The sequence below is a fragment of the Polyodon spathula genome, chromosome 4 (genome assembly GCF_017654505.1).
Source record: "Polyodon spathula isolate WHYD16114869_AA chromosome 4, ASM1765450v1, whole genome shotgun sequence".
NCBI classification, from domain to species: Eukaryota; Metazoa; Chordata; class Actinopteri; order Acipenseriformes; family Polyodontidae; genus Polyodon; species Polyodon spathula.
The window spans coordinates 94,366,720-94,382,734 of NC_054537.1; the positions used below are offsets into that span (position 1 = coordinate 94,366,720).

At 40.0% G+C, this 16,015-nt stretch overlaps 2 protein-coding genes across 2 annotated transcripts; one reads left to right on the forward strand and one right to left on the reverse strand.

Moving 5' to 3' along the window:
- Nucleotides 1-35: 35 nt before the first annotated feature.
- LOC121315161 (testis-specific serine/threonine-protein kinase 5-like) lies at nt 36-8,516 on the forward strand. Its single transcript, XM_041249157.1, has 8 exons — nt 36-320; nt 611-718; nt 3,396-3,598; nt 3,849-3,904; nt 4,778-4,910; nt 5,187-5,305; nt 7,474-7,656; nt 7,949-8,516. The coding sequence occupies exons 1-8, from the start codon at nt 120-122 to the stop codon at nt 8,338-8,340; spliced, it is 1,395 nt and encodes a 464-aa protein (XP_041105091.1). The 5' UTR covers nt 36-119; the 3' UTR covers nt 8,341-8,516.
- Nucleotides 8,517-8,589: 73 nt separating this feature from the next.
- hgh1 (HGH1 homolog (S. cerevisiae)) lies at nt 8,590-16,015 on the reverse strand. Its single transcript, XM_041249158.1, has 8 exons — nt 15,726-16,015; nt 14,617-15,245; nt 13,013-13,113; nt 12,245-12,343; nt 11,838-11,886; nt 11,760-11,802; nt 9,223-9,345; nt 8,590-9,140 (listed from the first exon to the last, which is right to left on the reverse strand). The coding sequence occupies exons 2-8, from the start codon at nt 15,156-15,158 to the stop codon at nt 8,922-8,924; spliced, it is 1,176 nt and encodes a 391-aa protein (XP_041105092.1). The 5' UTR covers nt 15,159-15,245; nt 15,726-16,015; the 3' UTR covers nt 8,590-8,921.

Sequence of the window (16,015 nt, forward strand, 5' to 3'; positions counted from 1 at the left end):
TTATTTTGTTTTGTTTTGTTTTGTTAGTAAAATAAATGAAAATGCAATGTTTTGAACTTTAAAAACAAATTACAAAGTTTGGCTATGTACATCTGGATTTGAGATGTGAGTATTTCAATATGAGCTGCGCCAAAACCAAAAACGTGCAGAAGAGTCTGAGAGAAAAGGCCGGTGTATGCCGGGAGAACGGGTACCTTCTGACCTCTGTGAAAATCGGCACGGGAGCATTCTCGAAAGTTTACCTTGGGTATGCAACACCGGATAAGATCTGCCAGAACTATAAGCTGGCCACGGACCTCAGGATTAAGACCCATAACAAGGTAAATAACTGATAATGTAGCCAGAGACATTCAAAACGCATTACAGAGCATTGCGACTTTTTAAATATAGGTAACTTAGCGGTTACCTGAATAATAACACTGCGTTTGGTGCATGCAGCAGGGTTACTGTTCAGTTGTAGCAGCCTGCACAGACGGTGAATTTCTATTGTGTGCAAACTGTATTACGACACTTAAACTAACTGGTACGATGTATCCCTTAATAATGTATAGGTGTTTCTCTGCAGTGATTTAGTGAGTGTGTGTAAAATTGTATTTTCACTGTCTTCCAGGTTGCAATCAAGATTATATCAGTTTCAGAAGCTTCTCCAGCATTTTCTAGAAAGTTCCTGAACAGAGAAATCTGTGCTTTAAATGCCACCTACAAACACCCGTGCGTGGTAGGTTTCATAGGATTCTCGGAATTCACAACAGCGTTGTGCGTTGCAGTATTGCTTTTATTATACTGTATTTAGGAATAAGTTCAGTTAAATATAGGAACCTAAGTCAAGTAGACAAACGTTATGCTTAGTGCCCACATTAGTACGCTGTAGTACAGTGATAAAGACAATATCCGAAACGTTTGTCTACTTCGCCTGGCATCCTGCAGGTTTTAAATTATATTTTGGATTACTGTTGTTTGTTGTTTTATATTGTATGAGTGTGACACCATTGGCATGTCAAAATTCCAAAACGTTACCACTGTGCCATCCTACCAGCGCACCTTATTAGCACAGATTAGCAATGCAATTCAACTGGTGTGGGTACATTGGGTTTGGCTCGGGGGTGAAATTCTCAGTAATAAAGTGCAGATACTCATATGCACAGCCGGGTGTAAACATTTAAAAATTGGGACACGATACATTTCTAAATACAAAATAAGCCTTAATAACTGATCAATTATAACCAATTCACCATGAACAAAAAAGCTGCAAATACTGAAAGCTTTGTACCCTCTGCATGTATCTGTCAGTCATGTACTGTAATATAACACGCAAGCTGAATCTTAAATGACAAGCATTACACAATATTACACTGTGCAGTAACTGATGTAGAGGGAGTTTTGTTTTAAGATATCCTAAAAAGGATGATGTTATAAAAAATGGTATAAAAAACAACTGTGCTATGAAAAAATAATAAAAAAAAGTCAGACAATGCACAATAGGGGCTATAATACCCCTCAAATGTATTATGTGACAGACACTACTATTAATGATGTACTTGGCCATTTTAATCTCCATAGTATTCTCAGCAATCATCCCCATGCTTTCCAGACCCTGGGTACCCACCTACAGGACCTGGCCGTGCTACAATAAAAGCCTTGGATTAGAACATATATCCCTGTTTCTTTTATTTATTTTGTACTTATTACTTATCTTCCAATGATATGTTCTGTGTGCTTCTCTGTTGTGTTTCTGTGTAGATTAATTACCATGATCTATTCCAGAAACAGTATAAAAGTAGACTTTTATTGTTATTTTATCCCTGGTATTGTGGTTTCTGCACAAGAAACAAAGTGGCAAAAGACACATTTTCATAAATTAATATAATTACTGTGGTTTACTTCTGAGTGTGCACTCAAGTAAAAACCCACATTTAACTTAAATAAACTCTTCAAAATGTTTTAGAAAAGTGGGCATTGCACAAAGAAAAAACACCTCACCGTTTTGGTTTTCATTTATTACAGTCCTTATAACAGAAAATACTAGGATCGCAACAAAACAAAACATTGATCACTATGCTTACCATGTACCTTGCAGGCTGGGCCAGTGTTTGAACAGCGTGAAGCACGCCTCCACCTGTATCCCGATTCTGACTCGCTTACCAAAATCTCAAACTGTACTTTGATCCTGTTTTTTTATATATTATTGTTAATTCCTACGGTCTCGCACATCACTTGCCATTTATAAAAGTTTCGTGCAGTTTCTGGCAATGTGGTAAATCGGTGCAAGGCAAAACGTGTTTTGATAATTATTTCTAATATTTACAAGCTATGTAATTTATGGTGAGCACTGAGACGGATTTTTGCCTTTAAATTCATGTGTAGCAATGGTCGTTTAGAATATTTCAGATAGCTTCTCCGCCGCACTAAAGAAAATAATAATGACGTCATAATGATAATTGCTCCATAACGCTGTTTTCATGTTGTACTGCTAAGGTCTTCTTCTCTCGTTGATCAATGAATGAGCACTGACACAAAGTGAAATTAAATCTGATCAGAATGAAAGCTTGGCCAATCAACACAGAGTGATTTTACTGACGTTAATGGTGACCAATAGCAGCTAACAGTAACAGAAGCAGTATGAAGAAACAGAATGCAAGTAGCTGAACTGTGCTGAATGAAGGCGCATTTGAGAATTGCTGCGCTATTGGACTGTGTGAGATGATGGAGTACCGGCAGAATTTCACCCCTGGTGTGGCTAGTACCAAAAACACATTCAAACTAAGAGCAATAACCAATTTTCTTACCTACCAATTAGCATACCACTTTCTTGCACATTTCTTATCAACTCCCTATGTGCACATGGCATCAGGTGGGACCATGAAACCTGCTGCACAGGAAGTGTGGTGGCAGGAAAAATGGGCACATCTGATTCAAAATGAAAATAATGTAGGAAGGTACTTGCAAGAAAGTTGTTATACTAATGTAGGAAACACTTTCCATTGTGTTTCTACTTACTGTGCATTTACATGTAGCTACTTAGTAAATACATGTGTAGTACCCATATTTACAGTGTTTTTACGCTTAGTTATAATGTTGTTAATGTGTAAAGATTTTTGCACGATATAACACTAATCCTATCCCTAACCCTAAGCCTAACCCTTATGTGATACAATTGTGTAACTCCATATGTTATGAAAAAACATTTATACATTAAGTATATTATAACTTTGTATTATTTCCATTGTAATTATGTGTAATAACATAGTAATTAGACACTCAATGTAAAGTACTACCCCTTTAACTCCACTAATTACTGTACAAAACATGATTATTGACGTTTTTATTTTGGCAATCCTGGTACTGTAATGTATGCAGATTGTTCAAGATCATTGAGTAAAGATTTTTTTCCCCAGATTCAGCTGTATGAAACGTTTCGTTCTTCCGGGCACTTTTACCTGGTGCTGGAGCTGGCATCGCGTGGAGACTTGCTGGAGTACGTGAATGCGGCGTCAAGCTGCAGGAGGAATCCAGGGCTTGATGAAGACGATGCACGCATAATATTCAAGCAGATCATCAGTGCTGTGGCACACTGCCACATCAACCACATTGTACACAGGTCAAGCAACATCAAGTCTTCCTAGTCTGAGTATTGCACTATGTGTGTTATTAGATGTATTGGTTGAGGTTGGGCTAGGTGAGTCACAGTTGCATAGTCTGAGTATTGTACTATGTGTGTTATTAGATGTATTGGTTGGGATTGGGCTACGTGAGTCATAGTTGCATAGTCTGAGCCCACTCTATATGTGTTGTTGGTGGCCCATGTTGAGGTCTGTAATATACTTTTTTTTTCTTCTTCTATTTTTCAGAGACTTGAAATGTGAAAATATTTTATTAGATGGGCGAGGATTTGTAAAACTGACAGGTAAAGTAAGCATGATTTTGTGAGCTTTGTTTTTTAAGATGGTCGTCCTTTTTATGGTGAAGGCACCAAAGAAGAGCTGTTCTTCACCAGACCTAAAAGCAGGTGACAAAGGGGAACCTGCTGCTGCCTGAGTTACACTATTTATTTAGGGTTATGGTGGGGAAGAAACAGGGAAAGGGGAACGATAATTACAATCACTTTTGTAAAAGACTATGTAGGCTAATGCTTTTGTATTCATCAAACCTTATGTAATTTGCAAACACACATTTTAAACAGAAGTTTAGACAAAGGGCAAGGAAGAGTTTTGTGAAGAGATGTCTTTTTTATTGATGCAATTTATTTTTCAGCACTTGATTATGTATTTATTCTATAATTATCAAGTGCTGCGTTTCAGTCATGACAATTGTCAATAATTAGCAACGAATGTGTTCCATACGAAATATGTTGATTGCCCAAATGCTTTTGTCAAAGTATGACATTGGTTTTTGCATGTTATTTTTCATTGTATGCATGTTGTGTAATAATTAGTTGTTTTATTATAAAGCTTTAATTTATATCTTTCAATAGAAAAATTAGAAATTATAGAAATAATTTTCTTTATGGTTTTAAAATTTTTTTAACTGCCCAAATACTTTTGTCTGTCAATATATATATATATATATATATATATATATATATATATATATATATATATATATATATATATATATATATATAAAATGGTTTAAAAGATATATATAAATATAAGTTTTAAAGACCAGTATCATGAAGAGCAGCAGCAAAGCTGTTAAATAATACGTCGTTTTCCCTTTCTGACCCCTAACCACAGACCCATTATTTCCATTACTGAATCAGCCGTCTTTACCTCGGCAGATTTCGGCTTTGCCAACAAGAACACTGACAAGAGTGCTCTGATGAGCACATTCTGTGGCTCAGTGGCCTATACTGCGCCTGAAATATTGCTTGCTAGGAAGTACAACGGAGAGCAGGCAGAGCTCTGGAGTCTGTAAGTAGGTAGTGCAAGGCTTGTGTTTACATCATCTTTTCCGTTTCTTCGGTTTCATAGTTTAGCATGATTTCCACTGCTTTAAAAATGTTTTGTTACCATATCGCACCCCTGGGAACAGGCTGCCCCTAAAAAAACGTGGCAGTGTGATAGACAGTACAATAACAGTCTTGCATTCATAAAGAGTCTTAAGCTAACATCTGGACAGCTGTTTTTAATCAGTCACTGCTGTTACTGTACACCAAGACAGTTTAACCAGGTGTGTTTTCTTCACAGAGGAGTGATTCTCTTCGCCATGGTGACGGGGAAGCTGCCGTTCCACGAGAGCCATCCACACAAGCTGCTGCAGCTGATCAGACACGATGGTATTCGCTTCCATCACCCCGTGTCTTCAGGTACTGATGAAAGCAGTATATAAAATGTAAGCACACCAGTACAGGTGCAGAGATGCTAATACTTATATATATTAAAAAAAAGTACAGTTGCTACAAATTCAATTTTGTTTGTTTAATTCCCTCAGAATATTTCCAAACATCATAAAAGTAACTGAGTTATTTATTTGAGTTAGTTATTTAATGAGCTGTATCCATTAATTTAATTTTTAAATTTTTTTTTATTTAATAGTCACCAATAATTTTACCATGTTTCTCTCCCAATTTGAAAATGTCCAAGATGAAGACAAACACACACTGTCCTCCAAAGCGTGTGCCGTCAGCCGAACACTTCTTTTCACTCTGCAAGCCTGCCATGCAGCCAACGCAGAGCTACAGTGTTGGAGGACCATGCAGCTCTGGGCAGCTTACAGGCAAGCCCACAGGCACCCGGCCAGTCTACAGGGGTCACTGGTGCATAGCAAGCCGAGGATAGCCTGACCGAAGCCCTCCCCTGGCTGCCTCCTGGGAGCACCCATCCTCGGTCGGCAGTGGAATAGCCTGGACTCGAACCGGCGATGTCCAGGCTATAGGGCGCATCCTGCGCTCCACGTGGAACGCCTTTACTGGATCCACCACTCGAGAGCCCCTCAATTGGCTGCTTTTTTATGCTGCTGTTTTCATTTAATGTGATTTTGGAACTTACCCTATTATCGTCAAAACAATGTGGAAAAGTTGAAGCAAAGTTGAAGTTGAAGCAGAATGCAGATCAAGCCAAAAACTGGCTTACAAGCATAAATACATATTAAAAACAACAATAATGTGCCTATGTATGACCCACTTTACAATCACCCTTTAGTGTTAACCCCATCACCAATGTCATACTCGTCTTATTTTTTTTTTCAGTTGTGCTTTGTGTACTCTTAATAATTTATAAGGCGTCCAATATGCTGAGCATCCCTCTTGATGTGGTAACATCAAGCATCACAGCTCCCTCTAGTGGACTCAGTTCAGAAAGTCTGAGTTTTTAATGTCCTCTATTATCTATTCAGGGATACCAATATATTTATTAAAAAAATATGGGTCCCAGTGGGTTTAATGGGTAATATATAACAGAAAACAGAGGTTCCCCCATTTACTGTATCTCATTAAATGACCTGGAAAAAGAAAACAGGTGTCCAGGTGTAGAGCTGGAGTCATAGCAACAGCTCCTGGTGGTTAGCCATCTAACAATAACAAACAAGTAACCATTATTAGACAGACAGAATACAGCACGTAAACTCACGCTTTTACTCCTTCCTGGTTCTTTCGTAAAACCATAACAAAGGAACAGATCGCTTCGTCACATCCATGGAAATACCCTTAGTCGCACCCCCTTCGGTTGCAAGTGCAATCACGTATCTTCCAATCCATGACTGACACATAACCTACCGCATTAACCCTTTGCGGTCCTATGTCGGACCAGGTCCGACATTACAATTTTCACTTTCCAGTCCGATGTCGGCTGTAAAGCAAAGGGTCTCTAATCGTTTTTTCTCTGAAAAGCCGAGAAAAACTTCCAATGGCTGAATGAAAAAAAAGGCTGTATCTCATAGCCCCATCCTTTACAGAGATAACACGGACATAACAAAGGAGGTAGCTGCTTCCAGCGCATAAAGAATATCACAGACATTTGCAGAGCTTTTTGGAGATTTTTATAGTAATAAAATAATAACTTGGATCGCATTATTGAGGAGTTTGGTGATAAAACGAGTGATCAGGAGAGGATTTATCAGTATGCACGTCTATAAGAGGTATGTGAAAAATGCAGTGAACAAGGGGTGGGGCTTGGCTGTAGATACAGTACTGAGTGTCCTTTTGCAATTCAATGCCTTTTAAACCTGTTTTGCTCTGAAAAAAAAATTAAACAGCGCGTGTGAAAATAAATTGGACCTGACGTGCCTGACAAGCGCTGAATAAATGGACTGCAAAGGGTTAAGTCGATGACTTCGGGTATTGTGACTCCGCCCCCTTCCTGGATGGTCATCTTCCGACCAAGATTCATTCACTCTGTCACAGTGGCACACAGAGAAAGACAATAAAAAAAGGCCTGCACATAGACATGGATGTAAGCTAGTCCAACTAACAGTACCAGGAGTGCATGGCATTGAAAACTCCACCTTGGTAAAGTGTTGTGTGAATGTCTCTGCCAGGCTGTGAAGATCTGATCAGGAAGCTGTTGCAGTGGAGGCCCTCCGCTCGACTCAATTTGGGACAAATGGCCGCACACCCCTGGATGAGTTCAGCTACACCGTTTGTTTACAATATGCTGCATGGGTACATCAGTCAGGACAAGACCTACTGCCAAGGGAAGAAAGCCAGAGAAAGCAGAGGAGGTAAGATTTTCATGCAGGTTTGGTTTTACTCCACTATTTCACTCGTTCAAAGGTACTATATAGCATTGTTTGTTTTGCTTTACAGTTTAAATGTTAATTACAAAGATTCTAACCTGACTGAAAAATAAAGCATTACTGCTTTTACAGTGTACACAGGAGTCTACCAAGTGCATCTCTCAGAACCCAATGTTTAATACTTGTGTGAGAAAATATGAAAACTGACAAAATAATTAAAAGGGTCTTTTTTTGACTGCACATTGAACCTTGCACACTCTTCAACCCTTTCTCTCAGATACTGTAACCACGCCTGTCTCGACCCTGCCCCGCAGAAGGAACGTGTGTGATATTCCTAACTGCTTCCCAGAGTTCGGTAGTTGCATACACAAAGCCTGCGGTGTGACCGGGAAGAATGTCCAGCAGCATGAGCAAGATATAGAGAGGAACGCCGAAGTGAACTCACAAAGGCTGGGGGTCAAACCCCAAAGCCGGCTGCATCTGCGGTCAGCCCACCAGTCTGATAACCCCAACAGACTCTTCACCAGCAGACCGAGGCCCCCCTCAGACCCCCAGCCCTTCCACAACCAGCCCCACAAGCCCACCAAACACACAGGCTCCTCTGGAAATCTCAAACAGTCCAGGAAAATTATCGCACGCGTCCACACTCAATCTGACCAACCCAAATAAAAATAAAAACAGACATTTCTACATTTTTGTTTTTCTTGTTTTCTGGGATAAAAATATCCAAGCATATATCATAATACACAAGCGATGTGGACTTGGATCCAAATCTATAAGGAGTTTGCTACAAAAGCTAGATTCATGCTTCAGTACAGACTCAATTTTCTTCTTAACTAATAATTAATAGAATTGAGTTAATCTCACTTCAGGCTTAAGAGAGATTGATCACAGAAAAGACCACAAAAGTTCATTAAACATATTTCTAAAAATGCTTTATTCAGCACACAATAGATTTTTAATTTGATGGAATACATATTTCATTTGAGGCTGGATTTTCTAATTGCAACTCCATTTGGTGCTAATCTAGGTAACAATCCAGGTCAGTCAGTAAACTACTTAATTTATTGTTTGTTTTTTTAATGCACAAAAAAATAGCATCACCAGTTTCCAACAGCTCTTTGTTTCTCTGTGACTAAGTGTCTACAATTTCAGACTTTTGTTGTTGAACATGGTAAAGTGACTTAATTATTTGGGGGTAACCATCTCTAATAATGCATGCTTTAGTCTTTAACGTGCCTCTGAAGTCCTCAGCGCGCCAGTGCTTCACCGCTGCATTCCCTCTTTGCTTCACTGCTCCCTGCCTCTGCTTTCTCTTCGGCTTCACTCTTTAACAGCTCCTCCCTCTCTTTTTCAATCTGTTTCTGCTCCTCTACATCCAGAGCCTGGAACTTTTTCTCCACATCCTCTGGAATGTTAACTTCCATCAGATTCTCCATTCCTGTTTCTGGCTCATCCCCAATCAGAACCTGCAATAACATTTCAGATCAGTTACTTCTCTGGTATTGGCAGTGGTGTGCTACAGGGCTCTTGGTAGGGCTGTTTCTTTACCTGCACTAGTTTCTCACAGGACACCATGACATCCGGTTCCTTCTCCCACTTGTGGAACTCTCTCATGATGGGGTAGACATTCTTCTTCTTCAGAATCTGACGGCCTGCCTTCGTCGATGTCAACTTGAGAGGTAAAAAAAACACATTATATTTGAGAAGTCTGGGCAGATTTCTCCGTTCACATTCTCCAACAGCACACTGCCAAAGGTCTAACACATGCAACAGTTTTTATAATCTCTGGTGGGCAATTTTTTCCTGTTCTTAAATTCTGTGTTGTTGTTTGGGGGGGGGGGGGGGGGTAGTGAGTTATCAGACAGAGAGTGAACTATTTGAATAATTTTATTTAAAATAGTAACAACTTTGCGAACTTGAACACAATTTTAAATAAGGTTTGCATTATGTGAGACAGTAGAGAAAACCGCAACTCCAATGGTCTGTAGGAGTGATAACGCGATTGCAACCAAAGGGAACAGTTTAAACTTGTAACTTAAAAACAGGCAGTTTCCTGTGATTTTCAGGTGTTGTGGAGCTGAATTTCCTGTGGTTTTCAGGTGTTCTGGAGCTGAATTTCCCGTGATTTTAAGGTGTTGTGGAGCTGAATTTCCTGGGGGGTTTTTTGCTGTCAGGTTTCCGTGAGAACTTTTTTTATTTTTCTTCAAATAGGTGAAAAAAAGGTTAGGGAGAGTGTTAAAATTAGCCGCTTTAACATTTTTTTCAGTATGTACAACTGTTTTGCCATTTTTATGTTCACTTGTTTTCCAATTGTGTATGTGTTTCCTAACATTTCTGTGTACCTTTTTATGAGAAGTGGCTTACCTTCAGTCAGAGTCAGAATGTAATACAAAGCATCTTTGTCTGTGGATGGGAGATTTTTCGAGTAGATGTTTTCTAGATGTTTACGGTGACTCCCTCATGAAGGGCGCTGGGGGGGTTTTCTTTGTCAAGTACACTCTAGAGAATTGTGGAGATATGTTGCTGTTTGACAGCTCATGCTAAGATAGCGCTCTGTTGCTAGTATTAATGAGCATGTGTTTCCAAAATATCAACTGGATTAGCCCACTGAAAACATTGCTCACCAGTTATTATATTTAATTACAGCATCACTGTTGCACATCTGCTTCTATATATTTTTGCATCTTGGCATAATGTCCCTGTCAGTTTTACTAATCTTTGTCTACCTTGTCTTACTCTCAGGTTAGAAAAAACATTTCAAGATGAAAAATCTCTTCTTCAAATTTAAAAATATGGACACTTCCAAAGCTCAAGTCTTCCTGTGCTTTCTTGGTCTAATTTTAACATATACATTATCATTCAAAGTAGAGATATAACAATGAATTGATGATCGTTTATTGATCATCTGTCCTTAAATTTCCTGAGCTTCGACTGTATATTGGTGAATCAATGCATTCAATTAGAGCCCCGTTTGAAGACTCCCATTGCCAGCTTGCATTAAAACATTGATTTTGTAGTTCTGCTCTTACATTAGTGCTAGTATGGCAAGTAGCATTAGGATACAATCCTTCCGCCTCTGGATTTCCATTGGACAAGTCAGATCAGCTCATATTTTAATTTCATTTTGCTGATTTCAAAATTAGCTACATAATTATTGTATTTCAATAAAATGGAAGAAACCGAAAATGAAGATTGGTCATTTTTTGGAGTAAAGGAAAGGGAGGACGGAAAAGCGATGTTTGGCAATGTATTGGATTTCGTGTAGATGATAAATGCTTTTGACATAAAATACTAACAGTAACATTAATCAAACATTTCCTGTTAAAACAGTATTGATTTATTATTATTATTATATTATCATCATCATTACCATCAACATCATCATCTTAAAAAGGGGCATACGGTGAGGACGCAAGCATATTTGCTGATTCTTTGATGATTCTGAGCATGTTTCATGTGTCTGGTCCTGTGTATTTGGTGATTCTTTATGTGCGAGTGTCTCACCAGCAGCAAGGTTTCTATGAGCATGTTTCGAATGTCTGGTCCTGTGTATTTGGTGATTCTTTATGTGTGAGTGTCTCACCAGCAGCATGGTTTCTAGGAGCATGTTTCGAATGTCTGGTCCTGTGTATTTGGTGATTCTTTATGTGCGAGTGTCTCACCAGCAGCATGGTTTCTAGGAGCATGTTTCGAATGTCTGGTCCTGTGTATTTGGTGATTCTTTATGTGCGAGTGTCTCATGGTTTCTAGGAGCAGTTTCGAATGTCTGGCATGGTTTCTAGTGTCTCACCAGAGCATGGTTTCTAGGAGCGAATGTCTGGTCCTGTGTATTTGGTGATTCTTTATGTGTGAGTGTCTCACCAGCAGCATGGTTTCTAGGAGCATGTTTCGAATGTCTGGTCCTGTGTATTTGGTGATTCTTTATGTGCGAGTGTCTCACCAGCAGCATGGTTTCTAGGAGCATGTTTCGAATGTCTGGTCCTGTGTATTTGGTGATTCTTTATGTGCGAGTGTCTCACCAGCAGCATGGTTTCTATGAGCATGTTTCGAATGTCTGGTCCTGTGTATGATTCTGAGTGTCTCACCAGCAGCATGGTTTCTAGGAGCATGTTTCGAATGTCTGGTCCTGTGTATTTGGTGATTCTTTATGTGCGAGTCTTGTCTCCTGTGTATTTGGTGATTCTGGCAGGTACTGCAGATCCACTGGCAGCCCTGAGACAGAAAGCTTGAAAGTCATCTAGAGGAACGACTTCCAATCCGAACTGGTTAAACCAAGACAATCGCATCACTGACTTATTTCTGATCATTCTTTTGAATTAAATGTAGTATTTCCCCAGAGAAATACAAACATTTTCCATATGAATCACACACTGTGCTGTGTGTAAATCCTACTGTACGTGTACAGCAGAGATGGAAATAAGATTACCTTTGCATAACAGTTTCACCCATTCCAGGTTTTACTAAGAGCTTGATTAGCCACAGTGTATAGGTAACAAGCTCAGGTGAGTCTTACTAAACTCTGAGTTCTACACTGTACAGTATCCAAACATGGAATGCACTCGCACCCTACCTTCATTCTCTTCCTCAGACAGCTCCTCAGGACCTGCCAATGGCAGCAGCAGGAAAGGAAGAATATCCACTGCATCGCTTAGCAACCATTCATGGCATGCTGGAGGAAAAAAAAAAAACATTGCATGCCATTCTGTAACTTTAGAATTCCACGAAAACAAAACAAAAAACTAGAAAAAAGTTTCTTGTTTATTCTATTAATAGTAACACAGTATGAGGATTAAGACATGCAGAAAATGTCGACTTTCTAGGCTGAAAGACTTTCTATTAAAGCGCATTACTAAAATAAGGTATTACAGTGTTTGGCATATGAAATGGTAGGCCTAAATATTCTGTAATTTATCTGCAACTGGCTAAAGAATGACTTGAGGAAAGTCTGAATGCACAGCACTGCACTGTGTGTATAACGCAGCGCACTGCACTGTGTGTATAACGCAGCGCACTGCACTGTGTGTATAACGCAGCGCACTGCACTGTGTGTATAACGCAGCGCACTGCACTGTGTGTATAACGCAGCGCACTGCACTGTGTGTATAACGCAGCGCACTGCACTGTGTGTATAACGCAGCGCACTGCACTGTGTGTATAACGCAGCGCACTGCACTGTGTGTGTGTAATGCACAGCCCTGTACTGTGTGTGGATAATGCAGAGCCCTGTGCTGTGCGTATGACGCAGAGCACTGTCCTGTATATGTAGGACTCAACAAGCTTGCAATGGAATTGGTGAAATTTACGACCCAATATCCGAATGTGTGAAAACATCACTTACAGTAATCAAAGCAGCAGTTTCTGAGCGTTCCCACTACTCCCCCTCGTTTCACAGCTGAACTTTCATACTGTGTAAAAGGCAGGAGTCTCTGAATCACACACCTGAAACACAGTAATTGAAGCATTACTGCGCTGGGGAGCGGCTGTGCGTTCTCCAAAACAGTGATTATAAGCATTACTGCGCTGGGGAGCGGCTGTGGTTCTCTGAAACACAGTGATTGAAGCATTACTGCGCTGGGGAGTGGCTGTGGTTCTCTGAAACACAGTGATTGAAGCATTACTGCGCTGGGGAGTGGCTGTGGTTCTCTGAAACACAGTGATTGAAGCATTACTGCGCTGGGGAGTGGCTGTGGTTCTCTGAAACACAGTGATTGAAGCATTACTGCGCTGGGGAGTGGCTGTGGTTCTCTGAAACACAGTGATTGAAGCATTACTGCGCTGGGGAGCGGCTGTGGTTCTCTGAAACACAGTGATTGAAGCATTACTGCGCTGGGGAGCATTACTGCGCTGGGGAGCGGCTGTGGTTCTCTGAAACACAGTGATTGAAGCATTACTGCGCTGGGGAGTGGCTGTGGTTCTCTGAAACACAGTGATTGAAGCATTACTGCGCTGGGGAGCGGCTGTGGTTCTCTGAAACACAGTGATTGAAGCATTACTGCGCTGGGGAGCGGCTGTGGTTCTCTGAAACACAGTGATTGAAGCATTACTGCGCTGGGGAGCGGCTGTGGTTCTCTGAAACACAGTGATTGAAGCATTACTGCGCTGGGGAGCGGCTGTGGTTCTCTGAAACACAGTGATTGAAGCATTACTGCGCTGGGGAGCGGCTGTGGTTCTCTGAAACACAGTGATTGAAGCATTACTGCGCTGGGGAGCGGCTGTGGTTCTCTGAAACACAGTGATTGAAGCATTACTGCGCTGGGGAGTGGCTGTGCGTTCTCCAAAACAGTGATTGAAGCATCACTGCTCTGGGGAGCGGATGTGCATTCTCTGAAGCACACACCTGTGCGCTATCTGACACTGACAGGACATCTCAATCCAGATACCTGCAGAGTGAACAAGTCACACTCCTATGAAATGAATTAGTCACAAGTTGGTATTTTAAAAACATTACACTACCTGGGCGATTCCAAAACGCCCAGATGGTTGCATAACTGAATTACAATTTCGAAATGAGATTTTAACTGCTACAATGCTTATCAATATTCATGCCGTCCTCCCAGACCTGGGATCAATTAAAATTTGAATTACAATGACAGCACAATTGTTGCTGAAATTGCAATTACAATGCTGTTTTGTTCAATTACAATTGATTACAAATATGCTGCAGCAATTACAATTCTAATTACAATTACACTAAAGAGTAACGAATAGGTAGAGTACACACATTAACATGTTACTCGGTTTACTCTACTATGCAGTGACTACAGGTGCAAATACAGAAACAAAATGTTTTTTCAAATAAATGGGCTCACTAAAGTGGATGAAAATATGAGAAGTAAAAAAACATGAAGCTGTGACTGAACTGTAATTGAGTAATGACATGTTAATTACAAATACAATTACACAGGTGTGCCAAGGTTCAGCTACAAATTAATTACTACTAACCTGTCTTTGTCCAGTATGAAGGACCTGGCCTCTGGGAGCTGGGTCAGGTTGGAAAGAAGGGGCCCCAGATAATGCAGAGAAGCCTTTTCATTGTACCCTTCAGTACAGAAAACCTCTACAATCTGAGCTAGACCCACCCCTTCGTCCTGGATCGCCCTGAGCACTTCTCTGCATGTCTCTTTGTTTCGGGACAGGTTGGTCAAGATGGTGCAGATCTGGTCTGCAAATATATAGCCTGGATCCAGTAGGTTGTGAAGCAGGGGTGGTAGTACATTAGCTTCCTTTATCAGGGCTTGGTGCGCCACGGGGTCTGCAGAGAGGTTGATCAGAGTGTGGTAGCAGTCTTTCACAACAGCCACAGAGGGATCCCTGGTAAGGGCCAGGACTGCCTTTAACAAAGCAGGTTTGGTACCCAGGTACTTGCAGCCGTCCTTGTTCCCTGTGAGGCCCAGGATATACTCTGTAGCCTGTCCTTTTAGATCAGGCCGCATGTCCAGTTTAAGAAAATTCAAGAGGTCCTTGGCTTCTTTTTCATCCAACATGTTGGTGTTTGTTTTAAATAACGTTCCAGTATTTTTGTATTTTATTTTTTTATTTTTAGTTTAACAGGAAATGACACAGCGTGACAGCTGAGAAAAGATAGAAATGTAAGTTTTTAATGCGTTTCATACAAAGGGATTTAACAATCATAAAATGCAAACACGGGCACTGAATTTTGGTCAACTAAAGTCAATTGTCAACGAAAAAAATTGCGCACTACATTGTTAAAATATTCGACTTTTAATGAACAAAGGAATTAAATCTTATAGTGGATATTGTAGTGTGTAACGCTTACATTATCCACCTTGTAAATTAAATCTTGTAAACACTACCTAGGTCTTAAAATACCACTAAAATTCCATTAAACTACGATATGCCAAACTAGTTCTGATTGGTACGAGACTACGAGTTTCTTCAACAAGCATTTAAAATAAAGGTCTTAACACAACGAGGATACACCTCCGATTACCACAGAAGTGAAATGTACCGATTATATCTGACTGGCTGTTCGGTTACTGTAGTTCAGAGTTGTGGGAAGTTGGTCAGCAGCTGTGCCGAATGAGACTTACCATACGATAAACAGCAATTCACATAGCTTGCCCCAGCCAGAGAAGAATGGAAAAAAAACAACAGCTTGGTCAGGATTCGTTCTTTTTTATTATATTGTAAATTAATTTACGGACACCAGAAAAATGCATTTATCAGAAAAATTACAACGGAATAAAAACAAAATGGGTTGCGACCATTTCAATGTTTAGTATTCTAATGTGAAACAGGATTATATATTTTTTTAAAAATCTGAAGCAGATACTAGTTAGTTTTTTCCGATTAAAATAAAATAATAGCGAAATTCATGTAC